General features: G+C 57.1%; 1 protein-coding gene across 1 annotated transcript; it reads left to right on the top strand.

Annotated features, from left to right (window-relative positions):
• Positions 1–11244: 11244 nt before the first annotated feature.
• On the top strand, positions 11245–20832 carry LOC111160793 (B-cell CLL/lymphoma 3). The gene is made up of 9 exons (XM_022524140.1): positions 11245–11604; positions 13371–13524; positions 18009–18117; positions 18335–18539; positions 18632–18720; positions 18937–19014; positions 19566–19733; positions 19961–20078; positions 20217–20832. The coding sequence occupies exons 1-9, from the start codon at positions 11349–11351 to the stop codon at positions 20402–20404; spliced, it is 1365 nt and encodes a 454-aa protein (XP_022379848.1). The 5' UTR covers positions 11245–11348; the 3' UTR covers positions 20405–20832.
• Positions 20833–23133: the final 2301 nt, after the last annotated feature.

The following is a 23133-nucleotide window of genomic DNA, read 5'->3' as shown; positions in this document are numbered from 1 at the left end:
TGGTTGCCAGAGGTGGGACGGGGAAAAGGTGCGACCACAGATGACCAGCATGCAGGGATTTGGGGTGGGGGCTGATGGAAATCATCTGTAAAGCGATTCTGGTGGTAGCTATGCAGAGGCATGCAGAGTGCAAGGCTAACAGAACAATCCACCAGAAAGAGTGAATTTTACTGCGCGCCAATTTTTAAATAATTTTTTATTTGTCAGAGCAAAAGCGAGAGTGAGAGAGAGCACAAGTGGGGGGAGCAGTCAGCAGAGGTAGAGGAAGAAGCAGACTCCTGCTGATCAAGGACCCCAAGGCATGACTCAATCCTGGGACCCTGAGATCATGACCTGAGCCAAAGACGGATGTTTAACCCACTGAGCCACCCAGGCATCCCCAATTTTTTTAAATAATTTTTTAAAGACCACGTACTGTATGATCGCATTCCTGTGACATTCTAGAAAAGCAAAACTATAGAGATAAAACAAACAAAACAAACAAAAAACCAGATCAGTGGCTGCCAGAGACTGGAGATCTGGGGGGTGGATGACTGCAAAGGAGCACAGGGAAGGTTTTGGGGTGATGGAAATGTTCTATATCTGGCTTGGGATATGATGAGAGGACTATCAACTTTTATCAGAACTCATCCAACGTACACATTTAAAATGGGTGCGTTTTATTGTCTGTAAATGATACTTCAATAAAGTTGGTTTTCTTTAAGTTGATTTTTTTAAAATATTTTATTTATTTGAGAGAGAGACAGTGAGAGAGAGCATGAGAGGGGAGAAGGTCCGAGGGAGCAGACTCCCCATGGAGCAGGGAGCCTGATGCAGGACTCGATCCCAGGACTCTGGGATCATGACCTGAGCTGAAGGCAGTCGCTTAACCAACTGAGCCACCCAGGGGCCCTTAAAGTTGATTTTTGAAAGCTTAGCTCCCTTGCCCTTCCCTGGCTGTGTGAGCTTAGGCAAAGCCCCTAACCTCTCTGTGCCTCAAGTGAAGGCGTGGGGAGGTGGAAGTGGGGAAGGGATCGAATTGAGGGTGGGTGTTGAGGTCTCAGATCTCACCTATGGGTACACAGGTACACACGAGAAATATTTGTAAACGAAACAGAAGGTCTTTGTGAGCCTTTAGGGCAGAACTCAGACCTGAGCCGGTGACCAGGACCGGTTTCTGTGTCTCAGGAGGGCGGGTCCTGGACTGAGATCTGTCAGGTTTTGCCTGGGTCCCTTTGAACCACTGGACACTCCTTGGTTGACCTAGAAAAGCCAGTGGAGCCATCCGTGTGTCCCAGAGGGACGGGATCAAGAGGTACAATTCAGAGCATTGTGAGAAAGCCTTTTTCAATAGGCAGATGGGACTGACACATGGGTTCCCTGAGGTCTCAGCTGCTTGGAGCCGTGTTTGTGGGTATACAAACCTATCCTCACAAGGGATATGGGGAGACATAGGGGAGACTGCGTTGCCCCCCAGACAGTTAGGGTTCCAGTGGGAGAACCCAGGAAAGGCACCCCACCCAGCCTAGGGAGAGAAATCAGGGAGAGCTTCCTGGAGGAGAGGCTACTGGAGTTGAGGCCCCGCTATGGAACCCCTACCATGTGCCCTGGTTCGGATCTCAGAGGAAGAGGCGTATTTTTGAGGCTGCCGTGGAAAGGGTGTGTGTGTGGGCAGGAGGGTGGTGGGGAGAGGCTGCTATCGAAAGCAGGGGTATAGGTAGGGACAGAGGGGGAGATCAGGTGAGGGGAGTGGGGGAAGGTGATGCCTGGTGCAGAGGGGCCCTCCGTGGCCAGAGCCTGAGGCCCAGGTGGGAGCAGCTTGGTCAGGAGCCATCCACAGGTGCAGGGAGGACCAGCGAGGGGAGGCAGTGGGAATGAGAAGTGGTGGGAGCCACCCCTATAAAGAATGAGAGCAAGTAAGGCCTCGTCCTCAGGCCTCCCCCAGACCCTCCCCACCCTGAGTCAGGGGGCCTTTGACCCTGGAACGTCCTTGTTTCTGAGACTTTAAGACAGCGCCCTGAGATTTGCCAAGAATGCATTTCTATCATTCCTTAGTTCCTACGACTCTCTGATCTGACCCTTCTCCCTTCTGAATCTCCATCGGTCTTTGCTCTTCGAGGTCCACAACGGCAAGTTTCTCGGAGCCTTTGATCGTTTGAGTCTAGGATTCATTCATTCTCTTCGCAGCTGTTTACTGAACCTCTCTCCTGTTGTAGGGACTGAGGATACAGAAAAGAACGAAATGGGTAAGATTCCTGCCTTAAGGGAAACCACACTTACTGAGCTTGCCATGTGCCAGGCCCCATTCTAGCCAACCCCGTGGCTGAAGTAATCCTTCAGCCAACCCTGTGAGTGAGAGACCCTTATCACCCCCATGATGTGAAGGAGGAAACCAGCCACAGCACTCTGGAATGCCTTGTTCCAGAAAGCCCGGGACTCCAGAATTCTTTACCCTTAAGATTTTAGGGTTCTAGATTTTTTTTTTTTAAAGACTTCGTCTATTTATTTGAAAGAGAGAGAGAGATCACGAGCAAGGGGGGGAAGGGTAGAGGGAGAAGCAGGCTCCCCACAGAGTAGGGAGTTTGGTACGGGGCTCGATCCCAGGACCCCGGGCCATGACCTGAGCCAAAGGCAGACACTTAACCGACTGAGTCACCCGGGTGCCCGGGGTTCTAGAATTTTTTGTCGTAAAGATTCTGTTGCGCTTGGATTCAGGTAGACAATGGACACAGGAAGAGGTACTCAACCTTGTTATTGAGCCAGGAATTACAAATTTGAACCACCCTGAGATTCTTATACACACACACACACACACACACACACACACACACAGACTCTCACAGGCATGCAGGGTGACTCATACTTTAAAAGTCTGGCCAGAGCTAGTGCTGGCAAGAAGAGAAGCCAAGTAGAAACCACAGCAGACGTTGGAGATGGGAGTCAAAATTGGTGCAGTCAGGATGCCTGGGTGGTTTAGTTGGTTAAGCGTCTGCCTTTGGCTCAGGTCATGGTCCCAGGGTCCTGGGATCAAGTCCCCTGTGGGGGTTCCTTGCTCAGTGGGGAGTCTGCTTCTGTCTCTGCCCCTCCCCCTGCTTGTGCACTCTCTCTCTCTCTCTCTCTGACAAATAAATAAATAAAATCTTTTTTTTTTAAATGGTGCAATCACAGGGAAAAACTGTCTGGCCATATCTTGCACCCCTGGACCTAGACCCATCATCGGCCCCATCCTACGACAACCCCACTCTTGGGGAATGCAGAAAAAGGGGTGCTCACGGGCACCAGGAGAGGCACACAGCTTTGTCAAAAGAGCCACTCACATGTCAGAATCATGCACGTGCCTGTCAACAGGAGACTGCATTGACAAACTGGTATATCGTGCAAAAAAAATAGTGCACAGCCACGCCCATGAAGGCACTCCCACGGACACGAGCGTATGCCCACAGCGCACAGAGATACAGCTGAGCACAAGAAGCCACCTGCACTATAAGATCCCCTTATTAAAAACGCAAGACTGTAGTGGTCACGGGGGTATTCACAGGCAGCAAACGTATCAAAGAAAGCCATAAAACCATAAAAGAATTTATGGGTTGCTTTGAGGGGAGGGCAAGTGCTGTGATTTGGAAGAGGCATGAAGGGGCTTCTAAGGAAAGGGCAAAACCATTTCTGACCGCAGCGAACGGTTTGCTTTATAACGGGTCGTGAAATGGAACATTCTTATTTTATGCAAAGCCCCCCCTTACATTTCATCATTTGAAAATACATATTTTTTTTGAAAATACATATATTTTTTTTAATCCCGCAATTGCGCATCTCTCTGGTCCTCAGAGGACTTTGTTCTCCAGGCGGCAGGGACACAAAATTCCTGAGCCGGGAGGTGGGAGGGGGCAGTGAGAAGCCACAAGAGGAGAACTGGGATGTGAAACACACAATACGATTTGATTTTCCCAGAAGTGAGCAAATGTACTGTGACAATGTGTTACCGCAGGAGGCCAAAGTGACCAGTTCCGCGGTGGGTGATATCCAAAGTAGACGCCACAAACCAACCGCCACCTCCCCCGCAACCCCGGCAGTTCATGGCTGTAGGGGCCCCCGTTTATCCCATCCCTCGCCAGCCAGCCCAGAGCTAGGTGCCCTGCGGGTGCAGCTGCACCAGCGGCTGGTGCCAGCCCCACGCTTCTCAGACGAGCAAACAGCCTGCCCTGGGGTGCGGGGCTGGGAGGTAGGGTGTGAAGGTTTCTTCCAGCTGGTGACCCCATTCCACTAAGTGGGGTGCTGGAGACCCACACCCCTGGTCCTCACCCTCCCGGGAAGGTGTTGGAGGGTTGGGAGGGTCCCTCACTGGGACAGACGATGGTTGGCGGGGACAGGGGAGGTGAGTCTTTCGTGTCCCTGGCTCAAATGAGGAAGAGGCTGGCGTGACCTTGGCTTTCCCAGGAGCCCACGGAACTTTTGCATCTGTATTTTTAGGCCCTGGTGGCCACAGGGGCGGTTGTGGCCTCACACCGGGGAGATGCCAACTTCCAGGAAAAAGTCTGGCTTTTCAGGGAGGGTGCTGTCCCTTCCTCCGGGATGGGCTCCATGCTCTGCCCTGGGGAGTGGGATTGGAAAGGGGTGGGGGCTCTAAGTTCATTGGGGGAGGCATGCCCCATCTCAGGGAGCGGCTAGGTTGGTGGGAGAGAGATACTTCCCCAATTCAAATCTCTGGAAGCAAGCACTAATCTGATGGAGGAGGCAGGCAACAGCTCCCTCCAAGGTAATTCATACCTCATATTTAATACTGGGGACAAGATTAATCTCACTCTCACAGTGCTCCTGGTACAATGGCTGAGTCAAGCTGTGCAGCTTAGTGAGATGGTCTGATGGAGGAAGCAGGAACCACACTCAGTCTCAGGGAACTTCAGTCTGATGGTGGAGGCATGCCTACTATCTTCAGGAAGCTCTGGTCTAGTCTAATATTTAGCTGAATGTCCCCTGGAAGGGGACAAAAAAGCTCCCCTCAATTGAGAACCACCGTCCCAGACAGATGAGGGAAACGTGCCTCCTTATCTCAGGGAACTCCCAGTCTCATGAGAGGCACCCCCCAACCCCCCACCCAGGGAGAGTTCTGGGTCTGATAGGAGAGGCATCACTCACTCTTCAAGATCCCTAATCCATACAGATGTCACACCCTCTTTGTCAGGGAGATCCTGGTCTCGTGGAGGAGAAAGAACGCACCTCAAACACACCACAAACTCCCACACGGATGGAGAGCGTGTCCCCACCTCACGGACCTCCCAGTCTGAAGGTAGAGGGCCTCCTCCCACCCTTGGGGAGCTCAAGCTTGATGAAAGAGGCAGCCTTGTCTCTTGTACATTTTTCCTCCTCCCTTGCCCACTGAATGAGGGTTCCCCCTCCCCCGCTCTGTGGTGTATCCTAGAATTGGGGAGCTTCTACAAGAGGACACCATGGTTTCCCAGCCCTGGGATTTCCCTGCATGGGTCAGCCCAAGAACAGGGGCCCCCCCGGGGGTCAGACGTGCCTGCCCTACAGCTCACCCACCACCGCCCCTGGCTCGGCCCCTCAGGGGGATCACAGGAATGACACCAGCTGGCTCTTGAACTTCTGGTGTGCCAGCTTCCCCGGGGCTTTCCACACCTGACCCCGCCGGTGCCCTACCCTGGGAAGGACGAGGTCCATCTCCACCTTCCAGGCTCGGAGGGCATAGACTTGCCAGAGGCCACCTAGCCGGAAACCGGCTCCCAAAGGATGAGTGTGGTGTATGTGTGTCAGGTAAGTGTGCCAAAAGCTTTCCTGCTGACTCATGGGGAGCCAATCGGCCATCATGTGACTCTTCTCCTGACTCGGGGTGGGGGGTAAACTGAGGCTCAGGGAGATCAGCCCCTGCTGCGAAGCCACCCAGACAGAGACAATACTCGCCCTCAGACTGCCTGATCCCCAGAGTCCGTCCTCACCCATCCGGTCCTCCAGAAAGCGGAGGCTTAGAGGCCGGGGAGCATAGTTAGGGAGGCCATCCATGAGGAAGGGAAGGGGGGAGGCGGTATTGGGTAGAGGGGAAGGAATCATCAGGCCACCATGTCAGCCCAAGGGGGAGCCCCTGTGGCAAAGACTGCCCATTGGAGGAACCCCACAGTAGGCAGAAATGGCCAGAACCCCCTACCTCGCCCAGCTCCCTCAATGGCCAGAGGCTGCCCAGGAGATTGTGTCCCTGACTGGCAAGCCGTGGCTGAACTTGAAGGAGCCAACTGTGGGAGGCTGTCCGGCAGCCATCTGCACGCCTAGCAGCCATGCCACAAGTCTTTTCTTAAAGGGGGATCCAAGTAGCGTGTCTCTGTGGCAGCCCCTCCCGTACCGGTATTAGTAATAGCAATCACGGAAAAACGATACCTTCTATTTACCAAGAACTTAGCTCCTTGCCAGCTTGAGCTGATGTTCCTGAACTCCTGCGACCCTCACAACTCCGTGAGGATTCACTGCTTTGCCCCCACTTTATAGATAAGGAAACTGAAGTTCAGAGAGGGTAAATCACTTGCCCAGGGTCACACAGCTGTTAAGTGGCAGAGCTGGGATTCGAACCCAGTTACACAGTGACCCCCCCACTGACAGATGAGGATGCTGAGGCCCCGTGTGGCACTGTCTACCATCTGTCTGCCATAACCTCCCCGGGACCCCTCTGACCTTCCCCAACCACCCCACTCCCCAACCCAGGGCAGATGCCAATAGCCACGGATCTCTCCCACCGCATCACCTTTGTCTGATCAAGGCGGTGCATGGGGCAGAGGGTGTCTGGTCCCAAAGCCTGGGGAGAGATGTCGCAATCCTCTGACTCAGCGTCGTGCGTGCAGACCCAGCAAGAGCGAGAAAGGGGAAGATTAAGTCTTGGCCAAGGCCCCAGATGAGCTGATCCTGCCTGGTGCCAGGGGTTCCAGAAGCTGCCAAGGCCCCAGGGTGGGGAGGAACCAGAAGGTACGGAGCATGCTGCAGGAAGCTGGCCCGCATTCCACCCCTTGGGGTGGCGCCCCCCCCACAGCAGAGCTGTGTCTGCAGACCCAAAGCCGTGCAACCTAGGGCAGGGCCCTCCAGCTCCTGCCTCACGTCTGTTTTCCTCTGCCTGTAATTTTGCTTGCTCTCCCCAAACCTCTCTTAAATTGGAATCTGTACCTTCCTGCTGCAAGGCGACCTTCCCTCCATCAGCTCGACCTCCTTCACTCCTTCCCTCCCTGTGCCTGGAGGCAGGAGAGGAGCCTGCAGACAGACCATAATCCCGGCAAATCTCTGACCACAGCTTTGCCTTTTTGTGTCTGAGTTTCCCCTTCTACATCCTTCCCACCTAGGGAAGGGTCTGGAATTAGAGAGGAGAGGTCTCTAACCGGTCTCCAGGGGCCGGCTGCCCCTCCCAGGTCAGCAGGTGCAGCCATCAGGGTGCTGGGGACACAGAGACCTGGCAGAAAATCTCCATCCTCCCTCCACTCCAACTACCCTTGCCATATGACCCTAGGGCAGTGACTTCCCTCCTTGGTGTTTGCTTCTTTCTCTGTAAAATGGGGCTTTTTGTTGGATTTCCTCACGAGACCGCAAGAGGATTGAATGGGCCAGTTCGTAGTGGGAGCTCAGCCCAGAGTGAATGGGCCGGTCTTGTCTCACCTCTGGATGGAGAGGGGTGATAAGGAAGGGCAAGAACAGACATCACACATTCCTTCATTCCTTCTGCACACCTGGTCTCAGTCAGCTCAGCAGCAATCCTGTGAAGCAGGAGCTCTTATTACCCGAGCTATAAAGGGACCATGAAGGCACAGAGAGGGAAAGCCACCTATCCAAGGTCACACAGCGAACACACGGCAGAGCCGGGCCTCAAACGCGTGTCTCCAAGCCTAGCATGGGGAAATCCTAATTTCCTCAGTGAAATGGGTCCTGCTGTTGAGACTCTGTGATTAATTGATAATAATAATGATCATTGTTCCTATGGCTATAATAAGACTAATAATAATAATTGCAGCCCCATGGCGTTCAGTCCTTCCTATGCATCAGGCCCTGAGGCGTGGAAGCATCAGTTTCCTGATCCAGTCTGTTCTGTGAATGAGGAAGCTGAGGTTCCATGAGGTTCATTAAGCAAACGCGTGGATGTCTCGCAGCTAATGAGGACAGAACACAGGACTTGGAGCCAGGCCTCAGCTGGGAGCAAAAACTGGGGCAGAAAAGGGCCCAGGAATTAAGCCCATGGGAACCTAGGGTCTGACAAGTACCATCCTCCCCTCCAGAAAGCCCCCAAGAGCTAGAAAGCTGCCCCAGGCCCACAGCCTTCCAGCTGGGCCTTGAACAGGTACAGCCTTGGTCCTTCCTTCCCCAGAAGTATGTGGGGTGGTGGGGAAGAGAAAGGAAGAAGCAGTAGGAAGCTGGGAAAGATTGGGACAGACGCAAAGGGCGGCCTGCATGAGGGAAAGTGGTTAGACACGCTGTAGGACTTCCGAGCTCTCTCTGGGAAGCTCCTGGGACTCTTCCAGGGGCTGCCCCTGCCAGCAGGGGGCCTCCAGAGCTCAAGCCCAGAGAGGGGAGACCCTAGTTCTCCCCGCCTGGGGCACAGGGAGCCAGGGGGGAAAGGAGGGGGCAGTCATCCTGGTTCCGCATCCTCCATTCCCGACACTGGAGGGAGGCGGTTGTGGGAGCTGGGACTTTCCTGAGCTGTAGAAGATTCTGGGAAATTAGACAGCTGCAGGGCGGGGCTGATTCCAGGCCTCCCTTCTGTTCCCTTGCCTCAGTCCCTGCTTGGTCCCAAGCTCGCCTCTCTTCCCTCTGCCCCCAGGGAGGCTCCTTCTTCAAAATGCTCCTCCTCCCTCAGACCATGCTTTCCATCCTCAGACCCTCAGGTCTTCACACTCAAGTCTCCTCTTCCCTCAGAACCCCCCCACACACGCACACACATACCATCACCAACTCTCTCCTCCTCCCTCAGAGCTGCTCTCCTCACTTGGTCCTTCTCACACTTTCTCAGACAGTGCTTCCTCCTCTCCCTCAGCCCTTCACTTCCTCCTTCAGACCTTTTCTCTCTCCCTTCTCCCCCTCCCTTAGACCATTTACTTCTCTCAGACCTGTCTTTTCCTTTAGAGCCTCCTCCCTCACACTTTTGTCCCTCATCCATCCTCAGTCTAAGAACCCCCAGCACTCTCTCTCAGCTCTTCCAACCCCTCTCTGGGCCAAGTGTAGACACCACCCGCACCAGTCCTGCCTAGGCCCAAAGCCACTGCTCTACCTGCTACAGGGAGACAGGGAGTAGGAGGAAGTTGGGTGTCCTTCCAACCCTACCGCTTAGGGTCACCACCTTGACAAGCCCCACCCCTCTGAGGCTCAGCTTCCCCTTTTGTGCAGCAGGGCTGTGCTCGGTACAAGACCTGTCTGCCATCTGAGAGTCCCCAGAGGCGAGGTCTGAGTAGATGAGAACAGCAGCCCCGAAACTGTCCAACCTAATTCCTTCACTTGAAGCGACCCCAACATGGGGAGGCAAGGGATGACATTGGCCCCATTTGCCGGAAGACCAAACTGAGTCTGGAGACAAAGGACTCATCTGAGTTCCCACAGGGAGCAAGAGGTGGAGGTGGGATTTGGGTCCAGGCCTTGCCCCCAGATGTTTCCCCATTACAGGGACTAAGGAGGAGTGGGGGTGTACCCAGAAAGAGGCAGAAAGGAGAGAAGGGGGAAGGGGTGAGGCCTCTCTCTGCCAACAGCTGCTCCTCACATCCCTGGTTAAAGATCCACCGGGGTGGAGCTGGAGTCCTGGGCAAAGTCCTTTCCTGGGGACCGGGGCCCCACGCCGACTTTCAGGGTCCCAGAGAGACGCTGCTAGGGAGACAGAGACACAGAGATTGGGAGACAGAAAGAGCTAGGGGGCGGGGCCGGAGGCGGGGAGAGAGAGGCCAGGGATGGATGGAGGGACAGAGTCGCAGAGACAGGGGGAGACACAAAGAGAACCAGGGGGACCTGCGTGCCTCCCGGACAGATCCGGGGTGCAGCCCCTATTCCTCTGCTCCCCCCTCCCCACATCCCCAAAGCCTCTCCCTTGGCCTCCCGTAACTCATTGACCCGGACGCAACCCCAGCGACGGCCCCGCCTCAAGGGAAATCCGGGAAAGCCCCGCGCGGCTAGGGTCCCGCCCCGGGGCGGAGAGAAGGGCGGTAGGGGCGGGGACCCGGGAAAGGCCCGCCTCTGCCCCTCCCCGCCCACCAGCTCCAGCCTGCCTCTGAGTCATGCCCCCAACCCGCCCGGCCTGTTCCCCACCCACCAACCCCACACGGAGGGGAAGGGAAAGTGGGAGAGAAGGGGTAGCCAGACGGCCATCCCCACCCCTACCCCCACCCCGGCCCGGGCTGTGGTCGCCCTGACTCTGGTCTTGTGTCTCCGCTTCTCTTGCTATCTCTCTGTCTCTCTTTCCCTTCGTCTCTCACGATCTCTTCGCCCAGAAGCTCGGGCTGGGTGCAGGGATCCCTCAGAGGGAGGCACATTCAGTGTTTCTCTGTGCACTTCCCCACCGTTCAGATCCACCGTGGGGGACACCTGGAGGAGGCAGAGATGGCGAGAGAGCAGGCAGAGAGATAGCGCCTGGGCGCCTGCCGAGAGCAGTCCCAGACCTGGGTGCGTCTTTTCTCCTCCCGCAAAGGAGGAAACCGCTCAGAAGGGAAGTGCCTGGTCAAGGTCACCCGGCGAGGAAGTGGGAGTCAGGACTCGCACCCGCGGCCTAGTGAGCCCAGGGCCTCCTGGAATCCCACCCTAGGGGAGAGGCTGAGGGCAGACAGCCACTCGAGAAAAGAGGGATAGTGAAAGACACAGACACAAGAGAGACAGAGGCAGGGAGACCAGAGAGAGACACTGAGAGAGATACAAGGAGAGAGAGACAGACCGAGACCCAGGAAGACACCCACCCAAACGGGAGTCAGAGACAGAGTCACAGAGAGGGAGACAAATAGCCAGAAACACCTAAACACTGAGGCAGAGACTGAGAGAGGCCCGCAGCCGCAGGGGTGGGGACCCCCAGCGCCTGACCCCGCCTCCTGTCCCCCACCCGGGCCCAGCCGCCGGGGGCGCCGCGGGGTCGGAAGGGGGCGGGCGCGGGGCGCGGCGCAGGCGGGACGCTCGGCGAGCAGCACCGCGAGGCGACGGGAGCGGCTGCGGGTCCAGGAAACCCCTGGGGCGGACGGGTGGCCCCGGGGGGGCCGGGGGCGGGGAGGCGGGCGACCGGCACCGCCCCGGCCGACAAAAGTCCCTTCAGTTCAGCCGGCGGCAGGGGAAGTCCCGGCGCTCGGCGCCCGGCGCAGCCACCCTCCCGTGCAGCCGAGCCGAGCCGCGCTCCGGCCGCCTGCTCGGCCGCCGTCTCCGGCGGCCCCATGCCCCGATGCCCCGCGGGGGCCATGGACGAGGGGCCCGTGGACCTGCGCACCCGGCCCAAGGCCGCCGGGCCCCCCGGCGCCGCGCTGCCGCTCCGCAAGCGCCCGCTGCGCGCACCCTCCCCGGAACCCGCCGCCCCCCGCGGTGCCGCGGGCCCCGTGGTCCCCCCGGATCCCCTAGGCGGCAGCTCCGACTCCCCAGCGGTCCCCGCGGCTCCCCACGGACTGGCCCGACCAGAGGCGCTTTACTACCAGGGTGAGTGGCTCCCAAGGATCCTGGCCAGGTGGGGGTCAGACAGGGCATAGGGTCACCAAAGCCAGGGAACAGAGTTCAGGACGCAAATACAGGGGCTCCCAGGGAGCCGAGAAGCTGGGGAGACAGAATCCCAAGGACACAGATAAATGGGATTCCTGAGGAGCTGGGAGGGGGCAGAGCCTGAGGTCCTAGGGACACAGTTATGGGAACATCCCGGAGCAGTGCCTTGGGACGCAGATATGGGGGTCCCAGGACGCTGGGTGCCAGGGGGCCCTGAGGGACAGAGCCCAAAGTCTGAGAGCCACAGATATGCAGACCCAGGGGACAGTGCCTAGCGGTACAGATATGAAAGTCTCCAGAAGTCTAAAGGGCAGAGCCTGTAGTCCCAAGAACACAGAGTTATAAGCTTTTTAGAACCCAGATATCTAGGATTATGAGGACTCAGTGCTTGGCAGTCGGGCCCAAGAAATTGGGGTTCTTGGCATCCAGATATGCGGTGTCAAAAGGAGTTAGGGAAGCAGCGACTGGGGTTCTACGAGGACATACTAGGGATGTCAGCCAGCAGATCAGAATCTCAGGAATCAGGATATCAGGGAACAGTGGGGATCAGGAGAACAGAGTTGGAGTTTTAAGCACCCCAGTATCTGGGATCACAGGGATCCAAGGAAACAGACCCAGGCGTTGGGGGTCCTGAGGAGCCAGCAGGACAGAGATCTGGAGTTCTGGGCACCCAGTTATGTATGGTCATAACACAGGCTCAAGGTGTCATCTGAGGTCAGGAATTCAGGTGGTCACAAAGTCAAGGCTTGGAGTTGAGGGTTCTAGGAACCAGGGACAGGACGAGGGAATTCTGGGACTGAAGGATTTAGGGCCAGGATGAAGAATTTGGGGGTGTTCAGGCAAAAGGCTACAGGGCATGAAGGCCTGGTACTGGAGATACGAGGACCGGCAAACTTGGGGGTGCACAGATGGGGGCCCTCAAGAGTCAGGAGATGACAGAAGGCCGAGCACCATTCTCTCCATTCTGTCTCAAGGGAGGGGGATCCCCTTCCACAGCTGTGCCCACATCACCCACCCCTGAGTGACCCCAAAGCTGCAGAGAACCCACGCCTAGTGCTTCCAGGCTTTGGCCCAGTGTCTGCACCTTCCACCCCATCAGAATACAGCAGTTAGAAAGCCTCAGGGTGTGCATCAGGAAGCCTGCCACTTCCCCCTTCCCTTTCCCATTCCCTGGATGAGAACCCTGGCCTCCGTTTTCCCCATCTGTGTGATGGGTGGAAATGACTTTGACTGCTGCCATGGTGTCTGGCGTCTGACTCCACTCCTCTCTCCTTCTGACCCACCTTTCTCCCCAAATCTCTACACAGTCACCCCACACCCTACACCCAGTGCTTCAGCCATTCCTAACCTTCTTCAGTCACAAATTTACTCAGCAAACGGGCCCTGGGGTCCCCCTGATGGGTGATGATGGGGTTCAGTCCTGTCCTTAAGGGATTCTGCCTAGTAGGGCATGGAGAGTCAGACTAGTGAAGAGATAAGTGACAAAGACAGTGACCAGGGCTTAGGGGGAGATAGTGAAGTGAGGAAGCCACCTGAGTGCAGAAGGATGTGGAAGACCAGTCTGTCTTGGACATTTGGGGCCCAGTATGAAATGAAAAAGGGACCTAGAAAAAGGGGCAGGTGACACAGCAGGTGCGAAGTCCTGGATGTAGGGGTGGGTCAGGGGTCTGCGGGTTTGGCCTCACCCACGTCCTTTCTCTGTCCAGGACCTTTACTGCCCATATACCCCACCCCGACTATGGGCTCACTCTTTCCTCTCCTGAACCTGCCTACACCCCTGTACCCCATGGTATGCTCCATGGAACACCCCTTGTCGGCTGACATCGCTGTGGCCACCCGTGCAGATGAGGACGGAGACACGTGAGTAAAGCACCCCCATAAATGGGGGATCCAGCCCTCCCCCCACCTCACCCACCACAACACAGGGACACTCAGCTTGAGCTTTCGAGTTCCCTCAGCTGAGTTAGAGTCCCGTCTCCACTGCTGGCTGTGACTTGGAGTAAGGTCTCCCCACTCCCCCACTCTGCGCCTCAGTATCCTGTTTTGGAAAATGGGGACTCTGAGAGCCCTTACCACCTAGGACTGTTTCTGAAGCAGGGGGCTTCAAAATGTTTATCAGAATCCAGACCTGAGAGGGGCGCCTGGCAGGCTCAGTTGGTAGAGCATACAAATTCTTGATCTCGGGGTCGTGAGTTCAAGCTCCACGTTGGGTATAGGGATCGCTTTTTAAAAATAAAATAATAAAATATACCCATTGATACCCAAAAATTATTTTTAAAGAAATCCAGACATGCGAAAGATCTTTAAGCAATTGATTTGTTACGTGAATTACACATGTTAAGCTCTTAGCACTGAGCCTGCTAAGTTATAAGTGCTCATAAGTATTACTTAATACTATTGTCATCATTACTTTACCTTATACCCAGCACACGTCCACACATAGAAGCGTGAAATAAAAATTGCCCAGAACAAGAGTCACCTTCCTAGATGGAATCTACTCTGTATTTTCTCTTCTAGTCTGTTCTGCTGTTTCATGGTCATAGAGGTCAGTCAATTAAGTTGACGGTCTCTGTAAACGGATTTCACAAATGCCACAGATCGCCTGCAGTTTGGAGAACATGCCCTTGAGGCTGCTAAAAACCCCTGCAGGGGAAGGGTCTGCTCTGGGCCTGGCACACAGTAAGCGCTCAACACCCTTGACGGTGCCCATTATTATTTTATCCACCCAGGTTTGAATTCCAGCTGGCCCTTTTCTCGCCCCTCTCTGCTTCTATAAACTGCCTATCTGGGAATTGATAGGGATGGAAAGGACAAGCTCACTGCAGCAGAAAGTGGGGGAGGCAGGGGGTCCTCCATCACTGGCCAACTTTGTGACTTCACATCCTGGAGCCTCAGCACCCCTTTCTGGAAATCGGGGCTCATACGGGACCTATCAAAATTAGGATTCAGTGCAACGATGTACAGGCGCAGAGAACACAGAACGGCCAGGCACACAGTAGGTCCTCCACACAGGGGATGCGGGGGGAGTGGTTGTTCTCACAGACCTCCCTAGGTGCTTCTGGGCCATTCTGTGGGTCCGAGCAGGAGAAAATGTCTGAGCTATCTAAAAGGCTGAATAAAACTAGTTCCTCCCACTCTGGGTACCTCTGGGGTCATCAACGAAATAGATTTTGTATCTGCAAAAAAAAATCATCTGGGGATGATTTGTTTGCAGCCTGTGAACACGGGGCGCAGAAGGCGACCTTGGCACACCAATCTCAAATCCTACGCCCCACCCGCCCTCCCCCCCCCCTTCCCTCCAAAGCAAACACTTCAGCCTCAGCTGCCTGTTGGGGGAAATCCCTTCCCGCAGAACTTGACCGCAGCCCAGCTGCTCTGCCTCCCCCACGTCAGCAGCCGTCACTCACTCGCAGCCTCCCCCTCTCGGCATTCAGTCTAACCTTAACCCCTTCCGCTGGGGCCAAGACTTTACCGGAATGGACAGCTGGCTAGCCTGGGAGTGGGGGAGGGGGACAGGCTAAGTCTGGGTCGCCAAAGCAGCAAAGCTTAGTTGGGAGCCTGGACTTCTAGGGACTCAAGTGATCAAGAATCTCGGGGCATCTGGACCCTCAACAGGTCCGGATACTGTATTCGGTACAGCACCGGGAAGCTGGAGCTCTGGGTCTCCCTCTAAGAGAGAGGGGAGGTGTTCCGAGTCCCAGAGAGCAGAGGTCCGGGTACTGTATTCCTTGACCCCTGGGGAAGTAATGGAACGGGGTACAGAACAGCTTGGGGGTTTGTAACTCACAGGGACTGGGGAAGTTGGTATCCGCCAAGAGTTGGGGCACCGTATAACCGGACCCTAAGAGATCTCATGGGTGGATGCCAGGATATGGGGGATAAGGAGCCAGCTGGAGTCTGAGACCTGAAGGGTGGAGTTCCAGAGGAGCCCCTAAGCTGGAAAACTTGGGGTTCTTCCCACCCGGGGAAGCTTGAGTCTCTTTGGTTGGCCTCCCTCCTCCACCCCACGCGAGGATGGAAGTGGGGGTGCCGGGGGTGGCCGGGGTAGATCCCCGGCGGGAGGCTTCCCTCCCCCGGGAGCAGGAAGCGGAGCCCCGCCCAGCAGACCTGTTACTGGAAGTCCGAGGGCTGGGCCGCCCCTCCCGTCCCCACTTCCTCCAGCCCCGCCCCACCCCCTGCAGCCCGCGCGTTTATGGGAACTCAGGCCTGGACGGTTTCTCTGAAATCATTCGCTCTCTCTGCCCTCACTTAACCCCGCCCGCCCCAAGAGGGACCCAGGCCGAGCTTCCTGGGAGCTGGTGGGAGGGAAGGGAGCCGTTCTCCGGGCCCCTCCCCACCCCCTCCCCCGGCCCAGGTCCGGCCCCTCGAACATTTTCCTTGTAAATTTGGCTTTCACGGATCAGGATCTCCAGGTTCCCCATTTAACCCGCAGAGCTCTCTGTGGGCGATGCCGTCTGGGGGAGAAAAGCCGAGGGCCACGTGACTTGGCTCTGGCGCTCCCACAGCTAGGGAGGGCTACAGGCCAGTATGCACCCCGGCCTGCTTAACCCCCTCAAAGCCTCCAGGGGAGCGGGGGAGGGGGGCGGGGGGCGGGGAGTGAGGCTGCTGCAGGATCTCTCCCCCGCCACCAAAGCACTTAGGGAGCTGGTTTACCGTGCGAATTCTGGAAGCACGTTCCACGGTGGGGAGGACCGCTGTTCACCTGCTTTACTTAGCAAGACTCTGGTTAGGAAGCGGTAGTGGTGGATGAGAAAGTCGTTGCTCTAGTAAATGGAGATGTTGTGCAGGAGAACGTTGTGCAGCCCGTGTGTATGCAGTCACCCCTGTAAGCTCAGTGTTCATGTGGCCGTTCCCCGGCCCCCAGACACACACACACACACACACACACACACACACACACACACACACAGAGTCATCACAGACTTCCCTGGCTCTTCCAGGTTGGCAGCTGTGGGCAGGAGCCCAGAGTGTATTGGGAAACTTCTCCAGATCAAGGCTGTTGGGGGGGAAGCAGGATTAGACAGAAATCGGACTGCTGGGGGTCGAAGCAGTGCCTTAGCTGACCCGCCCCCCCCCCCCCCCCCCCCCCCCCCCCCCCCGGGAATGCAGCAGCTGTAGTGGCATTTAGAGATGGGGCCAAAAAGCTAGGCCCTCTGTGCCAGCACTGACCAGCCGCTGGATGCCATGGGATGGCAGCTGTCCCCCGCTCATGACCCGGACAAACAGTGCTTTTCAGTGGAGGGTAATTCCCAGAGAGAGCTGAGAGCCGACAAGCTTCCCAGAAGCTGGCGGAGTGAGTCCTTCAGTCCGGAAGGAGGGGGGAGGATCTGGGTCGTGCAGCCCTGGGTGTCCAGGGCAGTGACCCTGTCCCAGTATATCCCACCTCCCCTTTGGGCAAAAATCCCTCCAAATAAGTGAATGCTCAGGGGTTGGAGGCTGAGCGTGACTTGCAATCCCAACTACTGGAGAGAACGTCGCACTCAGGTCACAGATGAGCAGCAGGGGCAGGGAGAGAAGGGGGGAGCGCGCTCGCCAGCTTCAAGGATGGCCAGGGGTCACTGCGATGGGTTCGTTCATTCAGGGCATGCTTGTGGGGCACCTACTCAGCCCCAGCTGCGCTCCTAGGCACCGCACAGAGACCCAAGCAGACAAAACGCCCGGCCCTGGGTGGCGCTGACATTCTAGAAGGGGAGATTCAGACAGGAAACAAGTAAAACTGTACAATGTCAGGTGATGATGTGGAGGAAAATTAAGCGGGGGGGTGGTGGGAAGGGGAGTGAGCCGTGGCCACACCATTTCATTTCATTTCATTTGGGCAGAGGCCCAAATGAGGAGAGCAGGTTGTGCAGAGGATGGGGCGGGGGTGGGCGTGGGAGTGACTCTTCCAGACAGAGGAACAGCCAGCGCAAAGGCTCTAGGAGGCAAGCAAGTGTGCTTGTTCTGTTTGAGGCACAGCAAGGAAGCCAAGAAGGGTGAAGGGAGCAGATGGAGAAGCCAAATGGATTGAAAAGGGGGAGGCAGGATCACAGAGGGCTTGTTTGGCCTTGATGCCAAGGGTTCTGAGCAGGGGAGGGACTTGACCTGTTGAGGTTGCAGAAGGGTCTCTCTGGCTGCTAGGTGGGCGGCAAGACAGTGGGGCAGAGGTGGGAGGCAGCAGGGAGGCCAGTGAGGAGGGAACAGTCCAGGAGGGAGGGCGATGGTGGCTGAACGGGGATAAGGGAGTGAGGCTCAGGAGTGGCTGGATTCTGTATCCACTCCAAAGTAGCCGGCGCGTGTTGGACTTAGCAAAGTGTGTGGCAGTGAGAGGTGACCAGCCCCTAACGCCTGTTTTTTCCCCACCCCAGGCCACTCCACATCGCCGTGGTCCAGGGCAATCTGGCAGCCGTGCACCGCCTGGTCAGCCTCTTCCAGCATGGGGGCCGGGAGCTGGATATCTACAACAACCTGCGGCAGGTGAGCCTAGGGGCCTGGATCTGATGGAAGAGATGCTTGAGGGTCTGGATTCCGGAGTCCTAGGAGCTGGGGGCCGTCGGGTGCTGACTCTTAAATCTGATGGAGGACTGACTCCAGATTTCTGGTCCCCTGAGTAAAACTGGAGCTGGGGGGGGGGGCAGTCAGGACGGGGACACAGAGCAAGGCCCAGGTCCCTCACAGTCTCTGTGCCCCCCAGACACCGCTACACCTGGCTGTGATCACCACATTGCCATCTGTGGTCCGGCTGCTAGTGATGGCTGGTGCCAGCCCCATGGCACTGGACCGCCATGGCCAGACGGCGGCCCACCTGGCGTGTGAGCACCGCAGCCCGACCTGCTTGCGGGCCCTGCTGGACAGTGCCGCCCCGGGCACTGTGGATCTGGAGGCCCGCAATTACGATGGTGAGCACGTACCCCGGCGCCGGGTGGGGTTGTCTGGCAAGACTTGAGGTCCAGCCCCAGACCCAGGTGAACTGAGTCTTCCTGTACCGCAGGGCTCACCGCCCTGCACGTGGCCGTGAACATGGAGTGCCCCGAAGCCGTTCTGCTCTTGCTGGAGCGGGGTGCGGACATCGATGCGGTGGTGAGCGGGCCCGGGCCAAGCGGGTGGGGCCGAGAGGAGCTGGGGGGGCGGGGCGGGACCCCAAGGGGGCGGGACTTACGTGGAGACCGTGCTAGTGGGTGGGGTGGGGCTTCCAGTGTCTGACCCCATTGGGATGCTGGACCAAGCAGCTGGGATATTGGCGGGCTGATTGGGCAGAGCTTAGAAAGGCTCAAAGACCTTTCCTCCCTTCTGCAGGACATTAAAAGCGGCCGCTCCCCGCTCATCCACGCAGTGGAAAACAACAGCCTTAGTATGGTGCAGCTGCTGCTGCAGGTGGGTACAGCCCCTGCCCTTGGCCTTGCTACACTTCCAGATCTGTCCCTTCCTTCTAGGCCTCGTTATGTCAACCCTGTGCTTCACCACCCACCCCCCTCTTGTCCGGGACCTTCTCCCTTTTTTCCCCCGCCCCCAAAGTGAGCGGGGCCGGCGCAACGCCTGCCTTGCGCACCCCGCCTTCCCGCTTTGGCCCTTTCCGCGTGCTGTCCTTCCGCCCCGCCTAGACTCTGGAGCTTTCCTTTCTCTGGCTCCGCCCCTACCTTGGCGGGCCGGGACCGCGGGCGGATCCGCAGGTGTCTAGCCCGGGTTGATCACCCTGCCTGCTCAGTCCCGCTCCGGGCCACCTTGGGTTCTGGCTTTCGTCCTTCTGTCACCCATCCCGGATCTAGTCCCGCCCAGGTCCTTGCCTCCGTCCAGGGACCCCCAGCCTCGGTCCCCCGCCCTTCGCTCGGACCTCATCCCGGCCCCGCCCCTCCTCTGGCCCCGCCCCATCCGCCGCCCCTCCCGCCCGGCGGTGGGGGTCCTGACCCGTCCGTCCCGCCCCGCAGCACGGCGCCAACGTGAACGCTCAGATGTACTCGGGCAGCTCGGCGCTGCACTCGGCGTCCGGTCGCGGGCTCCTCCCGCTCGTGCGCACGCTGGTCCGCAGCGGCGCGGACAGCGGCCTCAAGAACTGCCACAACGACACGCCGCTCATGGTGGCGCGCAGCCGCCGGGTGAGTGTGAGCGCTGGGGGGTGGGGGGGAGATCTTGCCCTAGGCCGGCCCGCGTGAATGTGACATCTCGGTGCGCGCGGGGGAGGGGGCGGCCTGTGGGTCCCAGCAAGCTCTGACAGCGGACACGGAGACACGAGCCGACTCCGTGCACGAAGAGAACGGAGCGAGCGAGCTCAGTGTGGGCTGGAGGAACCTGGTGCTGACCCCCACTTTCCATCCTTCTGCAGGTCGTCGACATCCTGAGGGGGAAGGCGACCCGGCCTGCTCCGGCATCACAGCCAGAGCCCTCGCCAGAGCGCAGTTGCACCACCTCCCCTGAGAGTAGCAGCCTCCTCAGCTCTAACGGTGAGAACCTAGCTCACCTGCCAGCCCCTCCCCCAGAGCCCTCCAGGCCCCTGTGCCCTTCCCCCAGCCCCCAGAGCGCCCGCCCAGATGGGTCTGGTCCTGTGTCTCGTGACTCCCACCTCTCTCTTCTTCCCACAGGTCTCCTTTCTGCGTCACCCTCCTCGTCACCTTCCCAGTCTCCCCCCAAGGATCCACCTGGATTCCCCATGGCTCCCCCCAGTTTCTTCCTTCCTCCCTCATCTCCGCCTGGCTTCCTGCCCTTCGCTGGGGTCCTCCGAGCCCCTGGCCGGCCGGTGCCCCCCTCCCCAGCTCCAGGAGGCAGCTGAGAGGGATGGGGGGGGGCAGATCTCAGACTCATGCGGGGGGTACCTCCCTGCCCTGCGGGGCCAACCCTCCTAGAAACTGTGAAGACCTCACTCTGCCTCCCCCCGCCCCCAGGACCAGGATTTGCACAGAGGCACAAGCATCTACCCGTAAGACCCCTCTTCTGAGCAGATATTCTCCCGCCGTGTGGCCCACCCGGGACTCTCACCCTGTTATTCTCAGGCACCAGTCCCCTGTCTGGAATTCCACCCAGATTCCTTCTCCCCCAGAACTGGTTTGGAACCAGGGAATAGTCACACCTCTCGCGCCCCCCAACTCCACCAAGATGGATGAGTGGGGGAGATGGGCTGTAGCCAGGCACTGATAACAAATGTAAATTATTAGGCATTTTGGTTGGATTTCTTTTGTAATAAACTATTTTTGTACCATACCCTGGCTGGGCTCGGCCTCTTTCATGGGGAGGCCTGGAGGAAGTGTGTTTGTGCGCACGCAGCCGGGCTGGGCATCCTCTCCAGCTGCCTCCAGGAGTGACCTTGTGAGTCTCCCACTGAGGATGACACGTGTGGGTGACTCTGGGACACCTAATGTGTTCCTTGTGTCACGGCACTGTGCCATCAGTTGTGGGGACGACACAGTGTTGAGATCTTTCCAGGGGACCCTTTTGGGTTCCGTAGAGACCCTGGCCATCTGCACGCGTGTGTGTATGTGTATGTTTCTGAGGCTTGTGGGTCCCTGTTGTGTCACAGCTGTCGTGTGACCTTGTCTCAGCAGTTGGGTGGGCGCTCCCCGGGCTGAAACCTGTGGTCATCCTGTGACGGTGGGATGCAACTGCCTCACTTGGCAGGCCACATTTTGTATGTCAGAGCCCCCCTGACATACGAGGTTTGGGTTTTGACTCTGTGGGTGTGTCACTTCTGGGTCACACAGGGTTTGCCTTCATCTCCTGTCACCCCTGTCCCAAAGTACCCCATTTAGCAGCTTAAAACAACTGATAGATTCCCTTACAGTTCTCGAGGTCATAAGTCCAAAATCAGTTTCACTGGCCCAATGTCAAGGGGTCAGCAGGGCTGGTCCTTCCAGAAGCTCTAGGGGAGGATCTGTCCCCTTTTCCTTTTCCAGCCTCTAGAGGTGCTTGCCTGCCTTGTCTCATGGTCCCTGCTATCACTTGCCTCTTGCTTCCATCTGCATTTCTTCAGGTTTTTTTTTTTTTTAAGGTTTTATTTATTTATTTGACAGAGATCACAAGTAGGCAGAGAGGCAGGCAGAGAGAGAGAGGAGGAAGCAGGCTCCCCACTGAGCAGAGCCCGATGTGGGGCTCGATCCCAGGACCCTGGGATCACGACCTGAGCCAAGGGCAGAGGCTTTAACCCACTGAGCCACCCAGGCACCCCTCTTCTTTGGTTTTTTAAAGATTTTATTTATTTGGCAGAGCGCATGGGAGGAGGGGCAGAGAGAGGGAGAGAATCTCAGGCGGGACTCTGTGCTGAGCACAGAGCCAGACACGGGGCTCAGTCTCACAACCCTGGGATCATGACCTGAGCCAAATTCAAGAATCAGACGCTCAACCCCATGAAACACGCAGGTGCCCCTCTCCTCCATTCCTACCCGGATTACCCTGAGATTATACTGGACCCACCCAAAGAATCCAAGTTTCTCTCCTCATCTCAAGAGGCTTAATTTCATCATGTGCAAAGGCCCTTTTGCCATTTAGAGTCACTTCCACAGATTTCAGGGATTCGAACATCGGTATTGCCAAGAGCCTTTATTCAGCCCACCCCAGGCTTCAATATGAGAAGCAACATTACTAGGAGGCGGGTATAGGGTAAGAGACTTGCTACGGGGACCTGAGCATTGGGGAAGGAAGATGAATGGATGGTGGGGGAGACCAAGGACAAGCTGGAACCCCCAAGGAAGGACTCGAACCAACGTTGGTCCCCACTGTCCCCAACCTTGATGAAAAGGGTGTCCTGTGGGAGAAGCTGGCAATGGTAGTCCCATTCTATTGGTGAGTGCTTCTGAGTGATGCTGACTGTCTTTTTTTTTTAATGGAGGCCTCACTGAACCTCTGGCTCTTCATCTATCTTGGCCACTATGACATGTCTGCTGCCACCACTCCATGACACATTGTATCTTTGGGGCCAGTCGCCTTAATGTCTTCCTGGGAGACAATGTTGGGTACCGCCCGACTTAGCTGGCTATACGTCTTGGGGTGTGTTTGTGATCACGTGCCGCTGTTTCTGAACCCACTTCTGGGCCACAGTGTCCCTGCCGGGGCCTGACCTTAGAGGATCCATTGGTTTCCTAAGGGCTGCTGTCACAAATGGCCACAACCCACGGGGTGTAAAACAAAGGAAAGTTATCCTCTTGTAGTTCTAGAAGCCAGGGGTCTGAAATCAAGTGGTTGGCAGAGCAGTGCTCTCTCCAAAGGCCCCGTTCCCCTTCCAGCGGCTCCTGGCCCCAGCGCTGCAGGGCTGTGACTGCCTCCCTTGGTTCCCTGCCTCCGTCTTCTTGTGGCCTCTCCTCTGCATGTCTGTGTCTCCTCTTCCATCTCCTGGAAGGACACATGTCAGCAGATTTAGGGCCCACCTAGATAATCCAAGATGATCTCATCTCAAGATCCTTCCCTTAATTGTACCTGCAAACACTTCTTCCCCAAATAAGGTCACATTCACAAGTTCCAGGAGTTAGAATAGGGCCATATTTTTATGGGGGAAGGGACCCACCATTCAAC

The sequence above is a fragment of the Enhydra lutris genome, unplaced genomic scaffold (assembly GCF_002288905.1).
Source record: "Enhydra lutris kenyoni isolate GAN:26980312 unplaced genomic scaffold, ASM228890v2 scaffoldscaffold77, whole genome shotgun sequence".
NCBI classification, from domain to species: Eukaryota; Metazoa; Chordata; class Mammalia; order Carnivora; family Mustelidae; genus Enhydra; species Enhydra lutris.
This window is presented reverse-complemented; position numbering and strand designations above follow the sequence as displayed.

What these genes read in the sequence shown, in the direction of transcription:
- LOC111160793 (XM_022524140.1), top strand. Translation starts at nt 11,349, where the DNA reads ATGCCCCGATGCCCCGCGGGGGCCATGGACGAGGGGCCCGTGGACCTG. An exon ending in AGAGGCGCTTTACTACCAGG is followed by an intron (nt 11,605 to 13,370) that starts GTGAGTGGCTCC and finishes TTCTCTGTCCAG; the next exon opens with GACCTTTACTGCCCATATAC. An exon ending in GTGCGGACATCGATGCGGTG is followed by an intron (nt 18,721 to 18,936) that starts GTGAGCGGGCCC and finishes TCCCTTCTGCAG; the next exon opens with GACATTAAAAGCGGCCGCTC.